The sequence below is a fragment of the Bos taurus genome, chromosome 25 (genome assembly GCF_002263795.3).
Source record: "Bos taurus isolate L1 Dominette 01449 registration number 42190680 breed Hereford chromosome 25, ARS-UCD2.0, whole genome shotgun sequence".
Classification (NCBI taxonomy): domain Eukaryota; kingdom Metazoa; phylum Chordata; class Mammalia; order Artiodactyla; family Bovidae; genus Bos; species Bos taurus.
The window spans coordinates 19,194,619-19,221,642 of NC_037352.1; the positions used below are offsets into that span (position 1 = coordinate 19,194,619).

Consider the following 27,024-nt stretch of genomic DNA (forward strand, 5'->3'; position numbering starts at 1 on the left):
GTATTCTTTATTCTTGCCTGGAGAATCCCATGGACAGAGGAGCTTCATGAGCTACAGTTCAGGGTCACAAAGAGTCGGACAAGACTGAGCAATTTCGCATGCACACAGACACCGTATTAAAAAGCAGAGACATCACTTTGCTGACAAAGTTCAGTATAGTCAAAGCTATGGTTTTCCCAGGAGTCATGTACAGATGTGAGAGTTGGACCATAAAGAAGTCTGAGGGCCAAAGAACTGATGCTTTTGAATTGTGGTGCTGTGGAAGAGTCTTGAGATTCCCTTGGACTAAAAGAAATCAACCCTGAATATTCATTGCAAGGACTGTTGCTGAAGCTGAAGCTCCAATACTTAAGCCACCTGATTAGAATAGCCAACTCATTGCAAAATACCCTGATGTTGGGGAATATTGAAGGCAAAAGGAGAAAGGGGCTGTGGAGGATAAGATGGTTAGTTAGTATCACTGATTTAATAGGCATGTGACTGAACAAACTCTGGGAGATAGTTGAGGACAGAGGAGCCTGGCATGCTATAGTCCATGAGGTCACAAAGAGTTAGACCTTAGTGAACAGTGACTAATGATACTGAGCATCTTTTCTTGTGGTTATTGCACAATGGTATAACTTCTTTGAAGAATTATTGCACATTGGTACAACTCCTTTACCCATTTTAAAGTCAGTTTATTTTGTTCAGTTGTAAGAATTTTATATATCCTAGATACAAGCCCTTTATTATATATATGATATTTTCATCTATTTTGCAGGTTGTATTTTCACTTTCTTGATAGTACTTTTTCATAGATAAAGGTTTATATTTTTTATCACATTCAATTTATCTCTTTTTTCATTGTGTATGTTTTGGTATTGTCTGTTTGCCAAGTTGAAAGTCATGAGAATCTGCCCCTGTGTTTTTTGTAACAGTTTTTAAAAAATAGTTTTAGCTATTAGGTTGAATTTTTCAATCTAAGTTACTTTTTTTACATATTGCAAGTTGAGTTCAACTTGCATGTGAATATCCAGTTATCTCAACAGTACTAATGGAAAAGAGACTTTGTTCCCAATTTTTCATAGAAACTTGTAAAAAATAAATTCACCATTACTCACAATTGTATTATATTCTTCTATATATCTATTCTTTGCTAGTACCACACAATTTGGTAGTTTTGAAATTGAGAAGTATAAGTCTTCTAATCTAGTTCTTTATCAAGACTGTTTTGGCTATTCAAGGTCCTTTGCAATTCTGTGTAAATTTTACAGTTTAGCTTTTTTATTTCTGCAAAAAGTGCTATTGATATTTCAAAAAATGTTAGAGCTAATAAACAGATTCAACAAAGTTTCAGGATACAAAGCCAACATACAATAATCAGTGGTATATCTACAAATCTGTAATAATCAAAAAGGAAATGAAGAAAATCATTCCATTTACATTAGAATTAAAAGAATAAAATGCTTATGAATATATTTAAACAAGAAGTGCAACATGTATACTGACTGTTACAAAACATTGCTGAAAGAAATTAAAGAAGACATAGGTAAGTAGGAAAACATCCTGTGTTCAGGGATTGGAAGAGTATTTTGTTAATACCTAAAAGGTATTAGGTTCAATGCAATAGTGAAAGTGTAAGCTGTTCAGTCGTGTTCCACGCTTTGCAACCCCAAGGCTATACAATCCATGGAATTCTCCAGGCCAGAATACTGGAGTGGGTAGCCTTTGCCTTCTCCAGAGGATCTTCCCAACCCAGGGATTGAACCTGGGTCTCCTGCATTGCAGGTGGATATATATGCCTATATATATCAGACAAGACACTGATGCTGATAGCATCAGCATCAGTGTCTTGTCTGATTTTGGGGTGCTTTTTGGTTTTTGGAGGGATTCCTTGGTTTTCTTCATTTCCTTTTTGATTATTACTGATTTGTAGATATACCACTGATTATTGTATGTTGGCTTTGTATCCTGAAATTTTGTTGAATGCTTATTAGCTCTAACATTTCTTTTTTTCATGGAAACTTTTGGATTTTCTGTACATGAGATCTGTGAGTAAAGAATTTTTCTACTTTATATCCAATGAGGTTGCCTTTTATTTCTTTATCTTGCCTTATTTTCATCAATATAATATCAAATATGGTGTTGAATAGAAGTGGAAGAGTGGACATGCTTATTTTGTTCTTGGTCTCTAAGGAAAGCTTTCTGTCCTTCACCACTGAGTGTGATTTTTAGTTGTGGGGTTTTTTTAATAGATGATCTTTTATAGGGGATCTTTGTTTTGATTAACAAAGTGCCCTTTTTAAAATAATTTTGTAGAGATTTAAAAATTTTCAATATTGAAATTGAAGTGTTGGATATTATCAAATACTCTTTCTACATCAGTTAAACATGCCACTTTTTAAATTCTGTTGTTTGTTTTGTAGAAGTATGAGTCACAAAAGTATATATTTTGAAAGTGTGCAACAGTACGACTTGATGATTTTATGTCCATACATGAAATAATAATCATATTCAAGCTAATTAACACATACAACACCATGTGCTGTGCTATGCTTAGTCACTCAGTTTTTTCCAACTCTTTGCGACCCCATGGACAGTAGCCCACCAGGCTCCTCTGTCCATGGGGATTCTCCAGGCAAGAATACTGCAGTGGGTTGCCATGCCCTCCTCAGGGGATCTTCCCAACCCACGGATCGAACCCAGGTCTCCCACAATGCAGGAGGATTCTTTACCATCTGAGCCACCAGGGAAGCCCATGAACACTGGAGTGGGTAGCCTATCCCTTCTCCAGGGGAACTTCCTGAGCCAGGAATTGAATTCGGGTCTCCTGCATTGTAGGCGGAATATTTACCAGCTGAGCTACCATAGTTACTTTGTGTGTGTGTGTTAAGAACACTTAGAACTTTCATGTCGATGTATGGCAAAAACCACTACAGTATTCTAAAATAATTAGCCTCCAATTAAAATAAATTACTTAATTTAAATTTTAAAATAAATAATTACAGTAGGAAAAAAGAACTACTTTCTCAGCAAATTTCAAGCATATTTAAATTATTAACTATATTTACTATATTGTAGCTACACAGAATTTATTCATCGTATAGCTGAAAGCTTGAATCTTTTGACAAACAGCTTTCCATTTCCCCCAAACCACAGCCCTTGGCAAACACTGTTAACATGTAAGTGAGATCACACAATATTTCTCTTTCTGTGTCTGACTTATTTCACTTAATATAATGTGTCCTTCAGATTTATCCATGTTGTTGCAAATGGCAGGATTTCTTTATCTTTGTGGCTGAATAATATTTCATTGTGAATATATATACGACATTTTCTTTATTTGTGTATTGATAGATACTTAGTTTTTATGTCTTGGCTATTTTGAAAAATGCTACAGTAAACATGGGAGTGCAGATACCTCTTAAAAGTTCTGTTTTCTTTTTCTGTGTGTGTGTGTATATATATATATATATATATATATATATATATATACACACACATACTTAGTTGAATCGCTGGAATGTATATTTTAAATTTTTTAGAAACTTTATACTGTTATTCATAGTGACTGTACCAGTTTGTATTGCCACCAACAGTGCACCATGGTCAAGAAAATAATATTTAGGAAAGAAATGTTATTTTAACATAAACAGTAAAATGGACTAAAATGGATAGTGTGCCTACATTAAAATAAGTTCAAGTTCAGTTTATGTATCCTGATATGATTAAATCATGTAAGTAGGAACTTATAGTTCCATATATATTTCCATTGTTTTACTTTGAGTTCTTTAGGATAATTATATATAAGAGCATATAATACAATATACTGAGTCTGCTTCTCTGACATTATTACCTATTAAAACAGCTCAGCAAGTAGTTTTCACCAATAGAATAGTCTAAAGCTGCCTCCAAATTAAACACTGTAGGAGTTTTCAAGGAAATTGTTAGTATGAATGAAGAAACAACATATAGTATGTTTCTCTTGCATTTGACTATACATTTAACCAGCACATTAAAATGTTTACATATAACTCAAAAATACGAAAACAAATAACTCCAAACCACCATGTGACACACAGATCTAACAAAGTATATGTGGTCAGAGATTCCGTAAAATATTTAAAGATGGACTGACTTTCCTTCTATGGAAAATGTAGAAAGCGTTTTGAAAGGCCATTGTTTTCAGAGACTGTTGTTCAATGTATACACTTAAGATACAATATTATAGTGTTATAATAAGAAATCCTGTATTAAGATCAATTCAAATTGGATTTCACAAGTTAGTAAACGCTTTTACAAATGCTTTGACAATGTTATAGAAAATGCATCCTTTTACTTTCCATTTTTATGCAATGTAATTATTTGGTGTTTATACAGTTAAAAATTAAAAGCAGCCAAATATTAAACAACATACATATTAAAATTTGGGGTTGTAGTTTGTGTTTTAAAATAAACAGCTTCCTATTGTTTGCTTCAAGCTCTAATAACAGCATAAAGAGAAGCACATTCAAAATACTAATTTACTTTGATAGCAAAGGATTGTTCTTTGAAGATTAATGAAAGTAGCTGCTGCTGCTGAGCCAGGTCAGTCGTGTCCGACTCTATGCGACCCCATAGACGGCAGCCCACCAGGCTCCCCCGTCCCTGGGATTCTCCAGGCAAGAATACTGGAGTGGGTTTCCATTTCCTTCTCCAATGCATGAAAGTGAAAAGTGAAAGTGAAGTCCCTCAGTCGTGCCCAACTCTTCGCTACCCCATGGACTGTATATCCTACCAGGCTCCTCCGTCCATGGGAGTTTCCAGGCAAGAGTACTGGAGTGGAGTGCCATTGCCTTCTCCAATGAAAGTAAACATGACCCATTAAGTTGAAGTGTACTATTTAAAATACTCAGTAGTTTACATAAAATTTTAAAATGTATTTTTATTACTTTTTCTCTACTGTCTCTTCTTTGCGGTGCATGGGCCTTCTCTAGTTGCAGAGCACAGGCTCTAGAGCATGGGGGCTTCAACAATTGTGGCAAGTGGGCTTCGTTCCTCCCCTCCACGCCCTGCAAAACCTGTGTACCCTACATAGTCTGGCAGATTCTTAACTACTGGACCACCAGGAAAGCCTTAAAATATATTTTTTAAAGAGCTAAACATCTGTATTCACTGATAGCAATGGTATACCTACTTGATGATGACTTGAAACAAAACAAATGCCCATAAGGAAAAAATGCTGTAGTTATTTTTATCTAAATTTACTTTTAGTCCATGGTCTAGAAGCATTTTCTTCTTAATACAATACTCCTTTTCTATAAGGCAGTTCCTGGGAGCTAGACTGCTCTAGGTAATGAGACAGTTAAGGTAAAGAGTAATTGCATGCAGTTTAAATAGATAGTAACTTTTTGCTCTGGTTTAGTGAGCTCCTCTAATCAGTTGTATCTAAAAATAGGCAATTCTTTAAAAGGTTCTAATTTCTTTATTATCTGCAATCTTTGGAAATTAATAGTATAAAACTACACAATTAGCAAATGTATTGAAATCTGTGTACAAATTACTTCTAATTTCAAGGTCTCATGTGATAGTGGTTTTTTTTTTTTTAAGTTGCTCCAAAAATAGTTATATACAATTTTATTTTCTTTAAAGGGAACTGCCCATTTTAAATTACATCTGCATCATACCTTAATTTCATAATAGTTTATTTAACAGGTCTTAGTCATGGACTTTTCTAAGATGAGGTTTTATATTTCCCTCCCATAGCTCCTGGTTGTCAGAAAGCCCATGTTTTCCGTTATTGAAGGAGTTTGGTCCTGCTGATGTTAGTGTTTGTCTAATATTTTCTCCCATTTTTAATTTTAGGAGGTATTTCCTCTGGTTTGCTCTCTTCATCTTCTTTAAAAGCTGCTGCTACCGAAAGGATTTATTGGAGCAAGAGCTGAAACAGCTTTGTTAGTTCAGGCATACATGACACAAGTCTCATAAACAAGTTGATGCTTGCTTTCTCTGTTGTCTGACTACCAAATCCAAACTTGCAGATCTTTATAAGCACTGTTGAGAAATGAAGTTTCTCCTTCAGCTCATTGCTTCTCAGCACTTCTCAACTGGCACTTTGTCCCATTGCTCCAGAGGCTTTAGCTAGCTGTGGGTTCTCAGGCTTTTCTCCCTCCTTCCTGCCCATCATTTTCCCCACCACAGCCATGCCAAGGACTCTAGCATTTCTTTTTGATTCTTTCTTATCCATCTCTCTACATTATCAGTCTATGCTTGCATGCTGTGTACTTTTTCCATTAAAGGCCTTATCACGTTAATTATGGTTTCAAATAGTCCTGGTTTATTTTTTAATTAATTGATTAATTTTAATTGGAGGCTACTTACAATATTGTAGTGGTTTTTTCCATACATTGACATGAATCAGCCATGGGTGTACATGTGCTCCCCATCCTGAACCCCCCTCCCAACTCCCTCCCCATCCCATCCCTCAGGGTCATCCCAGTGCACCTGCCCTGAGCACCCTGTCTCATGCATCGAACCTGGACTGGCGATCTGTTTCACATATGATAATATACATGTTTCAGTGCTGTAATAGACCTGGCTTAATATTTCCAACATTTTGCATATCAGAGTCTGATTCTGAAGCTGTTTAGTTTCTTCAATCTGTGTTTTTTTCCCTTTAGTATGCTGTATAAATTTTTGTTCAAATGTGTACATGAGGGTCTAGGGAAAAGGAAATATAATAAATAGGATATTAGTGACATAGAGGTAAGGTGTAGTGGGGAGAGAAAGGATTTCATAGTGCTATGATTGGGCTTTAGTCTTTCGATGAGCTTATGTTGCTGGTCTATGAAATCATCAGTGCTTCTCGGTTTTTTCCTCTTTAGAAAAGACAAGATGACTAGAGCAGGTTGGACTTTTCCTTCCCCTAGGCAGGTTATGCTCTGGTAAAATACTTTCTCATGAATCAGGCCTAATTAAGAATAGAATGCTCTGGCACATTTCAAAATGGTTCCTTCTTCCCTTCTTCCATGATTCCTGGAAGCATGAGGGGAGTTTTCTCGTATATTTGCCATGAGAAACTGATAAGGATCTTGGAGGTAAATGGACAGAAACATGAATTCACAAGTTCCTTATGACTTGAACACCCCTGGACTTCTTAATTCTTTAGACTTGTCCTAGTAAGGCCCCAGCAATTTGTTAATTATAGTTTAGGATTTTCTACTGTAGTACTGGATCTTTTAGAGATTCTGTTTAGAGTTTCTACTCCATTAAATTATATTCTCTGTATTTGCCTATCTGCCTCTCCAGTTTTAGGGACAGTGTGTAGCCCTGTGACCTCACTTATTTGATCGATCTAAGAAGAGTTATAGACTTTTCAGTTCAGCTTCCTACTTGTTACGATGGAGTGGTGACTTCTAAGTTCTTTTTCCAAACCAGAAACTGGAAGCTGAACCTTGTTTTTTTATATTGATGAATACCTTTCCAGTTTTATATATCTTGATGGTTATTTTGATGGAAATCAGCATGAGAGAGAATGGAGAGATAGGACCACCATCTCAAGCAATAGGTCTGCTTATTGCTTTGAGTCTTATGTTATGGACTTCTGATGATTGTTTATTTTTCTTTCAGTCACCTACCAACATTTCAGTCAACATGTTTGGCTCTAGGCAGAGACCCCTTTCTGGAGAAGGAAATGGCAACCCACTCCAGTGTTCTTGCCTGGAGAATCCCAGGGATGGGGGAGCCTGGTGGGCTGTCGTCTCTGGGGTCGCACAGAGTCAGACACGACTGAAGCGACTTAGCAGCAGCAGCAGCAGCAGCAGAGACCCCTTTCACTACTATGTCATTATCTTTTTGAGCAACCTAAAAATTAAAGACTCTAAAAGTAGTAAGTAGTATCTATTGCTAAAGAATATCAGTGCACTTTTCTTCATTGTTTAATTATAAAGCTGATGAGTAATTTTGTTTTAGTCACATTTGGGTACCTGAAGTAACTATCTCCTATTATATTTCAGAATATGGTGCTAAGTGGAATAACTTCTTGTCACGTGTGAGCCCAGATGATGAACTCACTCTTGCTCATATTATGGGAATGCTTTTGTTTGACGCCTTTTTATATGGCCTTCTGGCCTGGTATATAGATGCTGTCTTTCCAGGAAAGTATGGTGTGCCCAAGCCATGGTATTTCTTTATGCAGGTAAGTTCTAATTATTTCTGTTACTGAGAGAAACTCAAGTTCTTATATACTGAGTTTATTGAAGACTGAACATTATTTAATTTTAACACCATCCACACAGTCTTATGATACTAATACAGCTTTAATTCCTTCTCAACTAAAGCCGTTACGAGTTAATTTTGTAACATGTATAATAGAATTAAATGGTTTTTTATTAAAAATCTGTATCTGAAGGAATGTGTGGTAAGGTCCTTAGACCCTAGTGAGGAGATTATAAATTATGTCAGATATCTGGTTACCATTATATGCTTTTTTCCTACTATTAATCCAAATTACTTAGAATCAAAGCCAACTCATTTGAAAAGCCAATGGCACCCCACTCCAGTACTCTTGCCTGGAAAATCCATGGATGGAGGAGCCTGGAAGGCTGCAGTCCATGGGGTCGCTGAGGGTCGGACACAACTGAGCGACTTCACTTTCACTTTTCACTTTCAGGCATTGGAGAAGGAAATGGCAACCCACTCCAGTGTTCTTGCCTGGAGAATCCCAGGGACGGAGGAGCCTGGTGGGCTGCCTCTATGGGGTTGCACAGAGTCAGACACGACTGAAGTGACTTAGCAGCAGCGTGTTACATATATATATGTATATGTATATGTATATATATATATATATATGTATATACGTATATATATATATAATTCGGATGGAGGAGCCTGGTAGGCTACAGTCCACGGGGTTGCAAAGAGTTGGACTATCACTATATATAATTCCATGGACAGAGGACCTGGTGGGGTCACAAAGAGTTGGACAAGACTGAGCTAATAACTTTAACTTTCTTTTTTTTTTTAATTATTTTATTTTATTTATTTATTTTTAATTTAATTTTATTTGTTTTATTTTATTTATTTTTTTATAAACTTTACAATATTGTATTGGTTCTGCCATATATAAAAATGAATCTGCCACAGGCATACAGGTGTTCCCCATCCTGAACCCTCCTCCCTCCTCCCTCCCCATACCATCCCTCTGGGTCGTCCCAGTGCACCAGCCGCAAGCATCCAGTATCGTGCATCGAACCTGGACTGGCGACTCATTTCATATATGATATTATACATATTTCAATGCCATTCTCCCAAATCATCTCACCCTTTCCCTCTCCCACAGAGTCCAAAAGACTGTTATATATATCAGTGTCTCTTTTGCTGTCTCATACACAGGGTTATTGTTACCATCTTTCTAAATTCCATATATATGCGTTAGTATACTGTATTGGTGTTTTTCTTTCTGGCTTACTTCACTCTGTATAATAGGCTCCACTTTAACTTTCATATACACACATATATATATATACACACATACACACACACACACACATACACACATCTAATTGCTGATCTCTTAATTTCAAATACATTTTAAAAATCCTGCATTGTATTCTCCTCCCCTCATGATTACTGATTTTGATATTATATTTTACATCTAATTATCTTCTGTATCTTTTATCTGCTTATTGTGGATAATCTTATGGGAGTTTTCTTGAGTGTTATGCTTTGCTTTTCCTATGCTGCTTTTAATACTGTCTATCTTTAATTTTGTCATTTTAATTACAATGTGTTTTGGTGTGTTCCTCTTTGAATTCATCCTGTATGAGATTCTCTGCACTTACTGGTTTTGGATAACTGTTTCTTTTCCCAGGTTAGGGAATTTTTTAGCTATTATGTCTCCAGATATGTTTATACCCTTTCTCTCTCTTCTCCTTCAGGGACCCCTATAATGTGAATACTGGTATGCTTGATATCGTCTCAGAAGTTTCGTTAACTGTCTGCATTGCCTTTCATTCTTTTCTTTTGTTAAGCATCAATGATTTCTGATACTCTGTCTTATTGCTACTCAGCTTATTGACCTTCTTCTCCATATGATTTAGTCTACTGTTGATTCTTTCTAGTGTATTTTTCATTTCAGTTTTTGTGTTCTTCATCTGTGTTTGGTAGCTCTTTATATTTTCTAATTCTTTGTTGAAAGTTTCTAACTTCTCTCTGTGTGCATCCATTCTTCTCTTTCATTTTTTGATGACCTTTGCGGTCATTACTCTAAAATTTTTCTCAGGTAGATTGTCTATTGCCTCTTCACCTAGTTCTTCTGGGTTTTTATATTGTCTCTTCATTTGGAACATATTCCTCTGTTAGAAAATTTTCCCTGACTTGCTGTTTTTATGTCTGTGTACTTGATATATTAATTACATTTGTCAACATTGGAGAAGTGGCCTTGAAGGAGAAGTCTAATGCACCCCAGCAGCACACTCACCTTTCATTACCAGAGCTATACGTTCTAGATGTGCCCCCTATTTAGGCTATGTGGGTCCTTCTGTTGTGGTGGGCTGATTACCATGGGTAATCTGGCAGGCTTTGTTAGCCTTGGTCTGGTTGGTTGCCAGGCCCTTCCTTGTGTAAGACCTGTTGAACACTAGTTTCTGGGGCCAGGTCATGGGGTGGCTGGATTCTGCACCCTGTGGAGCCCTGGGCCTGTTACTGGTTCACTGATAAGTGGAGTTGGGGTCCAGAAGATCCTGAGGCTGTTGCCGCCACACTGTTGGGTGAGGCCAGGCCCTAGAGCTAGTGATGGTTCATTAGTAGGCAGAGTTAGATCCTATGGTTTGGCTGTAGGACCCAGGGATCCCAGAGTTACTATTGGACTGTTGGTGACTGGGACTGGTTCCTGACACAGCTGTCTGTGGGATCTGGCATGTCTCAAAGCTTTGTTGACCTGTTACTGGGCACAGGGCCCAGCCAGTCCTAGGGCGGGTGCTGGCCTGTTGGTAGCTGGGCTCGGACAACAGGCTGTGGGGCTTTGGTTTTCCTGTGGTTAGTATCCATCCACTGCTGGGTGAGACTATTCCCAAGGCCAGAGCAGGATCACTGGTGGGCAGAGATAGGGATTCTGGGGCTGATGGCTACCCACTTGTGAGTGCACCAGGGCCCAGCTGCATGGTTCTGGGGGTCCTGCTTGTAGTGCCTGCACATTGATGGGTGGGGCCAGGTCCTGGGCCCCTAGCTGGGAAGGGACATACTGCTGGTGCTGTGGGCTCAGAAGGTCTGAAGGTAGACCATCTGCTGCCTAGTTGATTCCTACAGGCTGTTGGGCAAGGGCATGGCCGGGCCCTAAGGCTAATCAGCTAGAAGGAGGATTCCAAAATGGTGCTTGCCAGCAAGTGTCCATGTGGTACAATAAGCTCTCCCAAATGGCTGCCACCAGTGTCTGTATCCACAAGGTGGGCTGTAGTGGCCTCATGCCTTTCCAGGGGTCTCTCCAAGATTAGCAGACCCAATAGCATTACCCAGGCATCTTTCAAATTACTGCTTCTTCTCTGGGTCCTGGAGAGGGTGATATTTTTTGTGTGCCCTCTAAAAGTAAAGTGTCTATTTCTCCTAGCCTCCTAAGACTTCTGAAAGTGAGCCCCACTGGCCTTCAAAACCAAACATTCTAGGAGTTATTTTCTAGGAATATACCATAATGGAACAGAATATGAAAAAGAATACATATATTAAAGTGCTTTTATGATAGCAGTTTTGAACTCACAAATTCATTGAAAGGGTCTTGGCAATCTTTAAGGATCTTTAGACCACATGTCCAAATAAGGAGACTGACTCAAAATGATAGAATGCTTTTTGCTGAGCCATATTAAAGTGACATTTTAAATAGCATATTTTGTAGTTATTCTGTAGGAATTAAAATTATAGGCTATTTGTTTCCAAATTTCACTTCAAGTTATCTGTTGCAACCCATCTCAAAACTGAAGTGAAATGAGTCAAAATGTTTTCAAGTTTAGGAACATTTTATTTTTCATTCACATGATAGATTCTGTTTTTCTTCTTTTCTTAGAAAGGCTACTGGCTTGGAAAGGCTACAAGCATTAGGAAAAAGGAAGATATGCCTGTTACTAATACAGTTCAAAATGCTTACTTTGAAGAAGAACCTGTTGGTTTGATTGCTGGTATCAGGATTCAACATTTGTACAAGGTATTATTTACAGGTCTCTTTTCCCCTGTACTATTGAAAAGTAATTTACAACACATAGTAAATTAATTTTCTATTGCAAAGAGCTGACTCATTGGAAAAGACTCTGATGCTGGGAAAGATTGAAGGCAAAAGGAGAAGATGGTGGCAGAGGATAAGATGGTTAGATAGCATCACCAACTCAATGGGCATGAATTTGAGCAGACTCTGGGAGATAGTGAAGGAGAGGGAAGCCTGGCGTGCTGCAGTCCATATGGTTGCAGAGTCAGACACAATTTAGAAACTGAACAATTAAAATAACAAATGTTTGTCACTGGCAGTAACCCTACTCCCATATGATGTTAATAAAAGGTTATAGTCAGCAGACTCATTATTTAATGAGACAAAATGAAAATTTATGCAAATAAAATAAAAATCCATGTTTTCCTCTATTTACTTCTGAATAGCATTCGGCTTTGTATAGACGATAACTGTGTCTGCTACAATTCTTCCATCATAAGAGTTAATTTTTCATTGGAACTGTGAAAATTTTGTTATGTAAATATAAATTTCTGTTCACCACTCTGGCTTTACTTATTCTACAAGTTATATATTAGGCCATTTGTTTACACTATCCTCTTTCAAAGTATTCTGCAAGGACATGTTCTTAAACATATCAGTTTATCTGGATAAACTGCAGGCATGTATCATTCAGGTAACCCATATATCTGCTGGCATTCTCTTGGGCCTCAAGGAGATATTTCAGCTTAACTTGAACCTCTAATCTCACAATTTTTGGAAACTCAGATATCTCTTCAAAATTTCTGCTAATCATTTATGGGTATTAGGAAGAGGATAGGACCTTTTATCCTATTATGGTTTTCTCTGCCTCTAGCACATTACATTATGACTCTGTATCACATCACTGTAGATGTAAAACTGTCTTTTCATTGTATTTTCTCAGGAAGTCCATTCAAATCACAATTTTGTGATTTGTGATTTATGATTTATGATGGGTTTATATTAACAGCCACATGAGCCATTCACCACCCATATCCTTTCTCATCGCTGTTTTCACTTCTCCACCAAGATTGTCCCTGAGGGCTTCCTCTAATTTGTGTAGTAGTTCATATTTTCTTAGCTTTTCCCCCCAGACTTGCATACCCAGACTTATGAGTACTAGCAGAACCTAGGACTTTCTATGTACTATTTATTTATTTATTCAGAAGTTCAACAAGTAGTTTCTTAGCACCTATTATGTTATAGAAACTGATTGGTATTGGAAATATAGTTGTAAAATATTCAGATAAAATCTCCCTTTTAAAGGGAATATAAGTAAACAGTTAGGGGTACGCCTGCCTCCAAAGAAGGACTTCCCTGATGGCTCAGATGGTAAAACGTCTGTCTACAATGGGAGACCTGGGTTCGATCCCTGGGTTGGGAAGATCCCCTGGAGAAGGAAATGGCAATCCACTCCAGTACTATTGCCTGGGAAATCCCATGGACAGAGGAGCCTGGTAGGCTACAGTCCATGGGGTCATCACAAAGAGTCAGACACAATGAGCGACTTCACTTTCACTTTCACTTTCTGCCTCCAAGTAGGATGGGAAAGTTCTTGGTAGCCCGACACTCAAACTTAAAACAGTAGAAGAAACCAGATAAATTATATTTATCAGACAACTGCAGAAGCTGTAAGGACTAGATTATTTTCAATTCCGAAGAATAAGCAATACTTTTAAGCTGACCTTAGAAATACTGGCCATTTTCTCCCTTGTAGCTGTTTTCTAACTGGGGACAGAATCAATCCTTGCACCCTCTACTCCAAATAAGAACTCTACTGAAATAAAGAGGCACTTGAGCCTTTTGGTGGTTATAGTTGGCTGGCATGACATTTTGGAAGCATGAAGAGGTCCCATGTGATCAATTTTCCCTTTGAGATATTTAAACTGATGTAAAGAGCTTTAAGTGGGATTCTGGGAAACCAGATCAAGGATTCTAAAAGGCAGCATGAAATCTGTAAACCTGTGAAGCTCAGAAGCCAAAGTCACACTAGAGGAAAAGCACACAATTGGCCTCCCCACCCCAGACACCTGGCATATTTAGAGTTGTAGCAAGTAGAAAGTAAAGAACTATATTCAAAACTATAAAGGACAGAACAGAATCTCCTTTACCTGCAAGATATTCCATCAGAAGTTTAAGAGGATCAGTCTTACAGAGTAAGAATGAACTAGGATAGCCCAAATCTTTCTAAACTTCTGATCAGTTTTTCACTCCACTGAATTCCAGGTTAGATGTAATTGATCACCTCTTTCCCTTATCTATTTAAACAAGAAAAGGGGTTACTTTCAGATGGAAGATGACTGGAGCCTCCTTGGTTATTTTATACAAAATGCATAACACAAATAAAGAATTACTAGACATGTGAAGAGGTGCAAGATAGTGACCAGTAACTAAGAATAGGAACATACCATGGAAGCAGACACACGGATTATCTAGAAATAGGAGTTAGCAGAGAAAGATTTTATAAGAACTGTGAATACTGAAATAAAGAACATATTAAAAGACTGATATTCTCATCTGAATGGCTAAAATAAAAACATTTGACAATAGTATTTGTAGCAAGGATATGGAAAAAGGTTATATTTCTAGCAATACAAATCAATATAACAACTTTGGAAACCTATGTGTCAGTGTATCATTCAAAGCTGAGCTAGGAAACAGAAATTATTCTCCAGTAATACAGAAATTTTAGTGCAAAGAACTTAGTAATAAAGACAGGTAAAAATACTGATAGAAATAAATCAAACTTTGAAGAATATAGAAATAGTAGATTAGAGAGTAGTCACTACCTTTAAGGCTCAGGAGCAGCCCTCACTGGAAGAACAAACTTGGAAAAGTTTCTTCCTCTATACCAAGGATGAGATCAAACTTACTTTACTGAGGGCTATGGTTCTGTGGCTGCGTGAATGGTAAGAAGTCTGCCAATGGTAAGAGGTACCATAGGCTATGTCTGGCAACTGGAAAAACCTCATACTGGGTGACAGAGAAACATGCCAGGAAACTTCTTGCTTGTGTCCTGGAAAGAGAAGCCACGGGATGTGGTAATGATGAGGATTGCTGAGGTGCTAGTGCTACCTTCTATGAAGCCACTACTGAGTCAATGGTGAAGTCTGACTGGAAGTCTTAGGAAGACTGAAGGGATAATGGTAAGACTCCGAAAAGATGATTATATTATGTATTATAGAATGTATTGCATCATGAGGGAAACAAGATGATTGGATAATAACTTGGACATACAACAAGAATGAGAAGTAATTTTGATGGAATAGTGAAGGAAAGCCTCTCTGTGAAGGTAATTTTTGTGTTGGAATCTGAAAGATGTGGATGAATCAGGGAGTTGAAAAATGAAAGACAAAAGATTAAAACAGAATATTAAATCCAAGTTCTGAGGTGGAAAAAACATTGTCATTATATTTGAAGAAGCAAACAAAGAAAAAATGGTTGAAACAAGTTTGAAGAGATAGAAGCCAGATCAGGAAGGAACCGTTCAGTTCAGTTCAGTCGCTCAGTCGTGTCCAACTCTGCGATCCCATGAATTGCAGCACACCGGCCTCCCTGTCCATCACCAACTCCCGGAGTTCACTGAGACTCACGTCCATCGAGTCAGTGATGCCATCCAGCCATCTCATCCCCTGTCATCCCCTTCTCCTCCTGCCCTCAATCCCTCCCAGCATCAGAGTCTTTTCCAGTGAGTCAACTCTTCGCATGAGGTGGCCAAAGTACTGGAGTTTCAGCTTTAGCATCATTCCTTCCAAAGACATCCCAGGGCTGATCTCCTTCAGAATGGACTGGTTGGATCTCTTTGCAGTCCAAGGGACTCTCAAGAGTCTTCTCCAACACCACAGTTCAAAAGCATCAATTCTTCAGTGCTCAGCCTTCTTCACAGTCCAACTCTCACATCCATACATGACCACAGGAAAAACCATAGCCTTGACCAGATGGACCTTTGTTGGCAAAGTAATGTCTCTGCTTTTGAATATGCTATCTAGGTTGGTCATAACTTTCCTTCCAAGGAGTAAGCTGTTAGGTCACAGTAAAGTTCAATAAACTTTGGACTTGAAAAATAGTTGGAAGTCACTAAAGGAGTATGATTGCTATAAGGACATAATCTGATTTATGCTTTGAAAATATTATCTGACTGTGGTGTGGAGAATTACTGTGAGGAGGATGAATAAGGAAGTTTCTGTAATCATAACAGCTTGGACTAGGGTGGTGTCAGGGAATTTGAGAGAGAAGTGAACAGTTTAAGACTGTTTTCTGTAATTAGAACTGTAAAGAGTGCAGCAGGTTGAGGGAAAAGGAGGAAACTCTTTTGATTTGGGTTTCTGACTTGAACAATTGAGTGGATAGTGGTGATATTTAGTGATATGGAAAAGACTGGAGAGGAATTACAGTTTTTTTAATTTAAAAGTGGAAGCTTGAGGAAATTAACAGATCTCGTTTGGATATAAGTTTGAAGTACCATTTAAACAAACATTCAGGTGAGATATCAGTTTTAGAAGTCTAGAGTTTAGACAAATTTAAAGCCTGATATGCATTTGAAATTTATCAGCAGAGAGATGACATTTAAAACAAATATCAAGATGAAGGCTTAAGGAGAAAATGTAGATACGATGCACTTTAATTATAATGTATTATTACTTTTCCATTACTCTCTATATTTGTCCTTTTCTCACCATCTGTTCAAGTTAGCAGAAAGGGTTTAAGAGATGAATTCTAAAACGAATATGTTTGATTCCCACCTCTTCCATGTATTTTTTATTTCTTAAAATATCCAAGCTTAATTTTCTTCATGTGCAATGTGGGGGATGGTAGCTGCCATATAGATTTGCTTTACGGGTTAATTGTGAGATGTGGTGTATAAAACCAAACAGTGCTTGGGACATAGTAGATATTTAGAAGAGTTCATTCTCTTCCTTTACCAACTACTTCTCCCTCTCTACCATTACTTGTAGCTACTGGTCTTTGCAAAATAACCAGTTTTTGTCCCTGTGGTTTCGAACATATTTCTCTAATAAATATTTAACCTTACTCTTTCTGTTATCATTACCTAACTCCTTGGATAATTTAACTTTATCTTCCACCATGGTCCTGGGAAGACTGAATTTCCTATTATCAATAAATGAAATGATGTTATCTTAATTTTACCTACCTGCTCTCACTCTACTTGATATCCTAATCTGCAAAGGTCAAGGAAGCAAGTAGATATGATTTTTCTCATTCATGAAAGTTGATTTTTTCTTTCAATTAGGGATAGACTGTAAATATATTTTATTTTTAGAACAGTTTTATAGAAAATGAGAAGATAGTACAGGTCCCCATGTATTTATTTATTTTCAATATTTTCTGTTATTAACATATTAATATGGTACATGTGTTACAATTAAAAACAAATGTGAAATGATAGAATGGTGTCGGCATCACAGCAGCGTAAGTTGCTTTGTCTTTCTCCTTCAGTCTACAACCAGTAAAATATCCATAACTCAACAAAGTTGCTTCTGTGCAACAGACACGGTTGCCAGAGAATTCCATACATCTGTACAATGGTATAAAGTGGACTAGGAACACATGGAGGTGGTGGCAAGAGGGAGCAGTGGAGGAAGTGTCTGCAATCCCAGACCCCTGGCTGAGCCCACAGCTCCAGAGAACCCAGAAGCCGCAGGAGAGGCAGCTCATACAAACCAAGTCTCCTGGTTAAATGGCACCTCTGGCCACAGTAGACCAGGCAGAAGCAGCAGCTGGGCCTGTGACACCATCCCTTTAGCCATGGAAGCTCCCATGACTCTGCCTGCCCCCAAACTCAATCACCCCAGATGTGGCAAAGGCACCTGTGACACCGGCTCCCTCTCCACCTTTGCCACCCCCATCCCCCGAAATGGAGCCTGCAACCCAGGAGACCTTAGACTTAGCAGAGGTGTGTGACATCTTGGTGTCACAGGCACTTTTAATTTTTCTATGTCTTTGTGTTTAAACTGAAATTCTTTTATTTATGTATTTATTTTTATTATTTTTTAAATTATTTTTTGGAGAAGGCCCTGGCACCCCACTCCAGTACTCTTGCCTGGAAACTCCCATGGACGGAGGAGCCTGGTAGGCTGCAGTCCATGGGGTCATGAGAGTCGGACACGACTGAGTGACTTCGCTTTCACTTTTCACTTTCATGCATTGGAGAAGGAAATGGCAACCCACTCCAGTGTTCTTGCCTGGAGAATCCCAGGGACGGGGGAGCCTAGTGGGCTGCCGTCTATGGGGTCGTACAGAGTCAGACACGACTGAAGTGACTTAGCAGCATTTTTATTATTTTTGCTGTGCTGGATCTCCATTGCTGTGCATAGGTTTTCTCTTGTTGTGAAAAGAGTGGCTACCCTTCATTGTGGTGCACAGGCTTCTCATTGCAGTGGTTTCTCTTATTGCAGGGCACAGACTCTAGGGCATGCAGGTTTCAGTAGTTCTAGCACGTAGGCTCAGTTGTTGCAGCTCACAGGCTCCAGAGCACAGGCTTAGTAGTTGTGGGGCAAGGGCTCAGTTGTCCCTGGCACATGGGATCTTCCCAGATCAGGGATGAACCAGTGTCCCTTGCATTGCAAGGCAGATTCTTAATCACTGAACCAGCAGGGAAGCCCCCAAAGTGGAATTCTTGTAGGCAATATGTAGTTCCATCTTTTTAAAAATGCAGTCTCTTAATTGGTGCATTTAGATCATTATTATCTAAAGTTATTATTAATATAGGTGAATTAATATTAACCAATATTATTTAAATGAGTCTTCCATCATAGCTCAGTCAGTAAAGAATCTGCCTGCAATGCAGTATTCCTCCAGCAACTCAGGAGACCTGGGTTCTATTCCTAGGTCCTGGAGAAGGATATGGCAACCCACTACAATATTCTTGCTTGGGAAATCCCATGGGCAAAGGAGCCTGGTGTAACAGGCTACAGTCCATGGAGTCACAAGAGTTGGACATGACTTAGTGACTAAACCACGATCAATATTTAATATTAATATCTATAATTAAGAGTACAGGTGGCACACTGGTAGAGGATCCGCCTTCCAGTGCAGGAGGTGCAAGAGTCTGATCCCTGAGTGGGGAAGATCCTGTGGAGTAGGAAATGGCAACATGTCCAGTGTTCTTGCCTGGAAAATTCCATAGACAGAGAAGCCTGTAGAAACCAGCTACAGTCCATGGGGTCAAAAGAGTCCAACATGACTCAGCGTTTGAGCATCACCAACTGTAACTTTCTTATGTTTATTACACTTGTTCTTTGTTACCTGTTTTATCCTCTCCTCCTTTTCTGCCTGTCAGTGGCTTATAGAGAAGTCTTAGGTAATTTAATCCTTATTCCTGTTAAGATTCTCCTCTGATCTCTGGTTTATTTCAAGTGAAGTGAAATGAAATCGTTCAGTCATGTCTGACTTTTTGTGAACCCATGGACTATACAGTCCATGGGCCAGTATACTGGAGTGGGTAGCCTTTCCCTTCTCCAGAGGATCTTCCCAACCCAGGGATTGAACATAGGTCTCCCACGTGGCAGGTGGATTCTTTACCAACTGAGCCACAAGGGAAGCCCTAGGTTGGCTTGTCAGGAGTGGGATTCAAACCCATGCCTCCAGGGGAGACTGAGACCTGAATGTAGGGCCTTAGACCACTCGGCCGTGGCTTATTTCAAGATATTTTTATTTTTCAAGATTTTTATTATTTGGTTTTCAACAAATACATGCTTCAGTCTAGATCTGTGTGTGTGTGGTCTTTATCCTGCTGAATTTCCTTTGAGCTTCCTAGAACTATAGTTTGGTATCTATCATTCATCTGGAAAATTCTCAGTCATCATTTCCTCGAACATATCTTCTGGTTCTTTCTCCCTTTCTTCTCCTTCTGGCAATCCCATTATATTATACATAGACAACACCTTTTGTAACTGTCCAACAGTTGTTGGAGATTCTGTTCTGATCATTTTCATTCTTTTTTCTTCTTATTTCAATTTGAGATGTTGCTATTGTTGTGTTTTCAAGCTTACTGTGTCTTCTTTTCTCAGCCATGTCCAGTCCACTAGTGAGCTCATCAGAAGTGTTCTTCACTTCTGTCACATTGTTATTGCTCTTTAACATTTCCTTTTGATTCTGCATTAAAGTTTCTTTCTGCTTACATTATACATTTATTTTTCATGTTGTTCCTTAAAACCTAGAGGCATTTGTATATTAATCATATTTATTTTTCTATAGTATTTTTATTGAAGTATAGTTGATTTACAATGTTGTATTAATTTCTGCTGTATAGCAAAGTGATTCAAATTCTTTTCTATAATGGTTTATCATGGGATATTGAATACAATTTCCTGCACTATGCAGTAACACCTTGTTATTTATCTACTCTATGAATAATAGAGTCTAGTCAAGGCTATGGTTTTTCCAGTGGTCATGTATGGATGTAAAAGTTAGACTGTGAAGAAAGCTGAGTGCTGAAGAATTGATGTTTTTGAACTGTGGTGTTGGAGAAGACTCTTGAGAGTCCCTTGGACTGCAAGGAGATCCAACCAGTCCATTCTAAAGGAGATCAGTCCTGGTGTTCTTTGGAAGGACTGATGCTAAAGCTGAAACTCCAATACTATGGCCACCTGATGCGAAGAATTGACTCACTGGAAAAGACTCTGATGCTGGGAGGGATTGGGGGCAGGAGGAGAAGAGGACGACAGAGGATGAGATGGCTGGATGGCATCACTGATTTGATGGACATGAATTTGAGTAAACTCTGGGGGTTGGCAATGGACAAGGAGGCCTGGAGTGCTGCTGTCCATAGGGTCACAAAGAGTCAGACACTACTGAGTGGCTGAACTGAACTGAACTGGGGGTCTGTTTCTGTTTTGTAAATACTTTTGTGTCATAATTTAGATTACAAATATAGGTGATATGATATATTTGCCTTTCTCTTCACTTAGTATGATAATCTCTAGGTCCATCCGTGTTGTTTCAAATGGCATTATTTCATTCTTTTTATGGTTTAGTAATATTCTATGGTGTATGTGTACCACATCATCTTTGTCTATTCATATGTCGATGGACATTTATGTTGTTTCCATGTCTTGGCTATTGGGAATATCGCTACCATGAAGATAGGGTTGCATGCAACTTTTTGAATTACATACTGTGTTGAATAGAAGTGGTGAGCGTGGGATTTTAACAAAAAGTTTTCAGTTTTCACAGCTGAGTATCATATTGGATGTTGGTGTGTCATAAATAACTTTTATTATGTTGAGACATGTTCCCTCAATACCTACTTTGGTAAGAGTTTTTTTTTTTTTTTTAATCATGAACAGATGTTGAATTTTATTGAATGCCTTTTTCTGCAGCTATTGAGATGATCTTGTGGTTTTTGATTTATCTTGATGTGGTGGATCACACTGATGGATTTGCATGTGTTGACCCATCCTTGTGAACTAGCCATGACTTCAACTTGGTTGTGGTATGGGATCTTTTTTATAATGTGCTGTTGAACTTAATAGCCAACATTTTGACAATTTTCGCATCAATATTCATCAAAAATATTGTTCTGCAATCTTTTCTGGTAGTGTCTGTGTCTGGTTTTGGTATCAGGGTAATGGTGTCTTTACAGAATGTGTTTGAAAGTATTTTCTCTTCTTCAGTCTTTTGGAAGAGTTTGAGAAAAATTGGTAGAAGTTCTTTGTATGTTTGGTGGAATTTGCCTGTGAAGCCATCAGGCTCTGGACTTTTGTTTGTAGGGAGTTTTTTTTTTTTTTTTTTAATGGATACTATTTTACTTTTAGTGATTGATCCATCCAAGTTATCTAATTCTTCTTGATTCAGCCCTTCAACTTTGAACAGCTGCATGTTTCTAAAAAGTCCATTTCTTCTAGGCTGTTGAATTTATTGGCATATAATTTTTCATATTATTGTCTTATGGTATTTTGTATTTCTGTGATATCAGTTGTGATTTCTTCTCTTTAATTTCTAATTATATTTATTGGATATTCTCTTTTCCTTTCTTGATGAGACTGTACAGAGATTTATCAATTTTGTTTACCCTTTATTGGTTTTATTGAATTTCTTCTAGTGTTTTTAAAATTAATTTATTTTAATTGGAGGATAATTAGTTTACAATATTGTGATGGTTTTTGCCATACATTGATATGAATCGGCCATAGGTATACATGTGTCTCCTCCATCTTGAACACCCTCCCACTTCCCTCCTTACCCTGTTCCTCCAGGTTGTCACAGATCACCAGATTTGGGTGTCTTGCTTCATATATCAAACTTGCACTGCTTATCTATTTTATATATGGTAATGTATATGTTTCAATGCTATTTTCTCAAATCATCCCACTCTCTCCTTCTCCCACTGAGTCCAAAAGTCTCTTCTTTACATCTGTGTCTCCTTTGCTGCCCTGCACGTAGGACCATCGGAACCATTTTTCTAGACTCCATATATATGTGCTAATATATGGCATTGCTCTTGCTCTTTCTGACTTAAAATGGACACAAATGCATTCTTTTTTATAGCTGAGTAATATTCCATTGTATATATGTATCCACAACTTCTTTATCCACTCATCTGCCAAGGGACATCTAGGGTGCTTCCATGTCCTAGCTATTGTAAATAGTGCTGCAATGGACACTGGGGTACATGTGTTTTTTTTTTCAATTCTGGTTTCCTTGGGGTATATGCCCAGTAGTGGGATTTCTGGGTCACATGGTAGTTTTATTTCTAGTATTTTAAGGAATCTCCATACCATTCTCCATAGTGTTTGTATCAGTTTTTATTCCCACCAACAGTGTAAGAGGTTTTCCTTTTCACCATACCCTCTCCAGCATTTATTGTTTGTAGACTTTTTGATGATGGCCATTCTGACTGGTGAGATACCTCACTGTGGTTTTCATTTGCATTTCTATATTAATGAGTGACATTGAGCATCTTTTCATGTGTTTATTAGCCATTTATATGTCTTCTTTGTAGAAATGTCTGTTTAGGTCTTCTGCTCACTTTTTGATTGAATTGTTCATTTTTATAATATTGAGCTTCATGGAACATTTGTATATTTTGGAGGTTAATTCTTTGTCAGTTATTTTGTTTGCTGTCATTTTCTCCCATTCCCAACTTCAGCCTATACTACAAAGCTATAGTCATCAAGACAGTATGGTACTGGCACACAAATAGAAATATAGATCAATGGAACAAAATAGAAATCCCAGAGATAAATCCACACAGCTATGGACACCTTATCTTTGACAAAGGAGGCAAAAATATACAGTGGAAAAAAGATAATCTCTTCAGCAAGTGGTGACAGGAAAACTGAACTGGTCAATTGCATGTAAAAGAATGAAATTGCAACTCTTTGTAACACCATACATAAAAATAAGTTCAAAGTAGATTAAAGACCTAAATGTAAGGCCAGAAACTATAAAACTCTTAGAGGAAAACATAGAATACTTTTTGACATAAATCACAACAAGATCCTCTAAGACCCACCTCCCAGAGTAATAAAAATAAAAACAAAAATAAGCAACTGGACCTAATTTAAATCAAAAGCTTCCAGTGTTTTTTTAAATCTCTATTTGTTTTCTTTCTGATCTTTATTATCTTCTTCCTTCTGCTTACTTTACGTTTGTTTGTTCTTTTTCTAATTCTTCTAGGTGGTGGCTTAAGTTGTTTATTTGAGATTTTTATTATTGTTTTAGAAAGGCTTGTATCACTATAAACATCCCTCTAAGAACTACTTTTGCTGCATCCCATTGATTCTTATGGCTGTGTCTTCATTGCCTTTTGTCTCAAGGTATTTTTAAGTTTGCTCTTGGATTTCATTACTGACTCACTTTTAAAAACATTTTTGGATAACTTTTATTTACTAAAATGTGCATATTTTCAAGGAGAGGGTCCAGTACTTTAGAAACTGCAGCAAAGCCTTATCTGTGTATTACACATATCTAATGGCCTCCCTCAGAGAAGGCAGTGGCACCCCACTCCAGCACTCTTGCCTGGCAAATTCCATGGACGAAGGAGCCTGGTAGGCTGCAGTCCATGGGGTCACGAAGAGTTGGACACGACTGAGCAATGTCCCTTTCACTTTTAACTTTCATGCATTGGAGAAGGAAATGGCAACCCACTCCAGTGTTCTTGCCTGGAGAATCCCAGGGACAGGGGAGCCTGGTGGGCTGCCGTCTATGGGGTTGCACAGAGTCAGACACGACTGAAGTGACTTAGCAACAGCAGCAGCAGCAACGGCCTCCCTAGAGGAGATTTTCGCAGTGGTTACATATGGTCATGAGAGATGGATTGTAAACAAGACAGGATGCCAAAGAATTGATGTCTTTGAACTGTGGGGCTGGGGAAGACTTCTGAAAGTCTCTTGGACAGCAACGAGATCAAACCAGTCAATCTTGAGAGATCAACCCTGAATATTCACTGGAAGGACTGATGCTGAAGCTTAAGCTCCAGTATTTTGGTCATCTGATGTGAATAGGCAATTCATTGGAAAAGTCCTTGATACTGGGAGAGGTTGAGGGCAGAAGGAGAAAAGGGTGTCAGAGGAAGAGATGGCTGGATGGCATCACCAGTGCAATGAACATGAACATTTGTCTCTTGGGCAAACTCTGGGAGATGATGAGGGACAGGGAGGCCTGGTGTGCTGCAGTCCATGTAGTCACAATGAGTTGGATGCGACTGGGTGACTGAACAACAACAACAATGGCCTCCCTGACTCAGCCAGAGGTCTCTACATACATGCAAAGGTATTTTTCCTGGCTTAATAGCATTCATGTATTTGTTTTGTCTAATGTACCTCCTTCTAAAAGAAATTGAAGTGTTCTCTATATAATAATGTGTGTGCATGTGTGTGTGTGTATGGTTTTAATTACTATCTATATGATGGAATCTCAAATTTATCCAATTCAAATCTCTCCTTTGGGCTCTAAACTTTAGACTCCCAAGTATCCAAACAGGATGCTGGCAAATTCTCAGAGATAAATTGATACAATTAATCCAGTACAAATCTAAAGACTACATGTCTGTATTATTATATCAATATTATATGTTATTTTAAAATAAAACTCTGATGTACATTCTTTCTTACTATAATGCAAAAATGCCAATAAGAATTATTTTGTAATTATCTCCAGTTCCTCAGTTAGAAAATTCATTTCTTTAATAATTTTTATTTCTTTAGTGTTATAAATGTATTTAAAAGGTAATGTTAAATCTAGTAAAAGAATATGAATTATAAAAGTATTTTGAGGTACTTATTTTTGATCATATATTTTTGTTTTTAGATTAATAATAACCAAAATATACTTCTTCACTGTATTTTGCAAATGTGCATCATTGCAAATAAAGCTGATACATGGAAATAGGAATTTATACATAATACCTGTTAATATTTAAATATTTTATTTACAGAAAGATTATTTATTTTGAAAGTAACTCATAAATATCTAATTGCAAATGAAAGTTTTCCAATATATAAAAAAATGCTTTTTAATTGATTATATTAAGTAGACAATGACAGAAAAATGGAAAGATATACCATGTTCTTGGATTGGAAGCATCAATATTGTCAAAATGATTATATTACCCAAAGCAATCTACAGATTCAATGAAGTCCCTATCAAATTACAATGACATTATTCACAAAAAAAAAAAAAAAATCTTAAAATTTGTATGGTAACATAAAAGATCCTGAATAGCTAAAGCAATCTTGAAAAAGGAATACATATGGAAGAAACAGGCTCCCTGACTTCAGACTATACCACAAAACTATAATCTTCAAAATAGTATGTTACTGGCACAAAACAGAAATGTAGATTAATGGAACTGGGTAGAAAACCCCTAAATAAACCTGCACACACTATGGTCAGTTAATCTATAACAAATGAGGTAAGACTAAACAATGAAGGAACTCTACAGCTACGTGCAAAACAAATGAACTTAGAACATTTTTTAACACCATACCCAAAAATAAACCCAAAATGTATTAAAGATAAATATAAAACTATAAAACCCTTAGAGGAAAACAGGCGGAACACTCTTTGACAAAAATGCAGTGATATCTCTTCTGAGCTGTCTCCTAGAATAATGGAAAGGAAAACAAAAAGAAACAAATGGGCCTAATTAAACTCAATAGCTTTTGCACAGCAAAGGAAACCATAAAAAAAGAAAAACAACCCACAGAATGGGAGAAAATATTTGCAAATGATATGACCAAAGGGATTAGTCTCCAAAATCTACAATGAAGCTCAAGATTTTAAAAAATCAAAAAATGGGCAGAAAACCTAACTAGAAATTGCTATAAAGAAAACATAGAAGGCTAGGAGCCACATGGAAAAATGCTCAACCTTGCTAATAATTAGAGAAATGGAAATCAAAATTATAATGAGGTATCACTTCATACCTGTTGGAATGGCTATCATCAAAATATCAGCAAAAAAATAAACATTAAAGAAGGTATGGAGAAAAGAGAACCTTTCTACAATGTTGAAAGGCATGTAAATTGGTAGGGCCACTATAGAGAACAATATGGGGAGGTTCCTTAGAGATGGAGCTGCAATGTGGTCCAGAGGCAAAACTCCTGGGCATATATCCAGAGTAAAACATGGTTCAAAAAAATACATACACCCCCATGTTCATTGCAATGCTGTTTACAATAGCCTAGATATGGAAACAACCTAAATAACCATTAACAGAGGAATGATAAAAGACATGGTAGTACATATATACAATGGAATATTGCTCAGCCATTAAAAAGAATGAAATAATGTCTTTGGCAGCAACATGGATGAAACCCGGAGATTATCATACTCAGTTCAGTTCAGTTCAGTTCAGTTGCTCAGTCGTGTCC

The 27,024-nt window shown here is 37.6% G+C and overlaps 1 protein-coding gene across 3 annotated transcripts in view; it reads left to right on the forward strand.

Annotated features, from left to right (window-relative positions):
* Positions 1-27,024, forward strand: part of ABCA14 (ATP binding cassette subfamily A member 14) — a 270,053-nt gene that overhangs the window by 90,436 nt on the left and 152,593 nt on the right. For all 3 annotated transcript variants that reach the window (XM_024985457.2, XM_059881559.1, XM_059881558.1), the window contains exons 10-11: positions 7,974-8,155; positions 12,014-12,151. In XM_024985457.2, the coding sequence (XP_024841225.1) occupies positions 7,974-8,155; positions 12,014-12,151 (320 nt within the window). The remainder of the gene's footprint in view (positions 1-7,973; positions 8,156-12,013; positions 12,152-27,024) is intronic.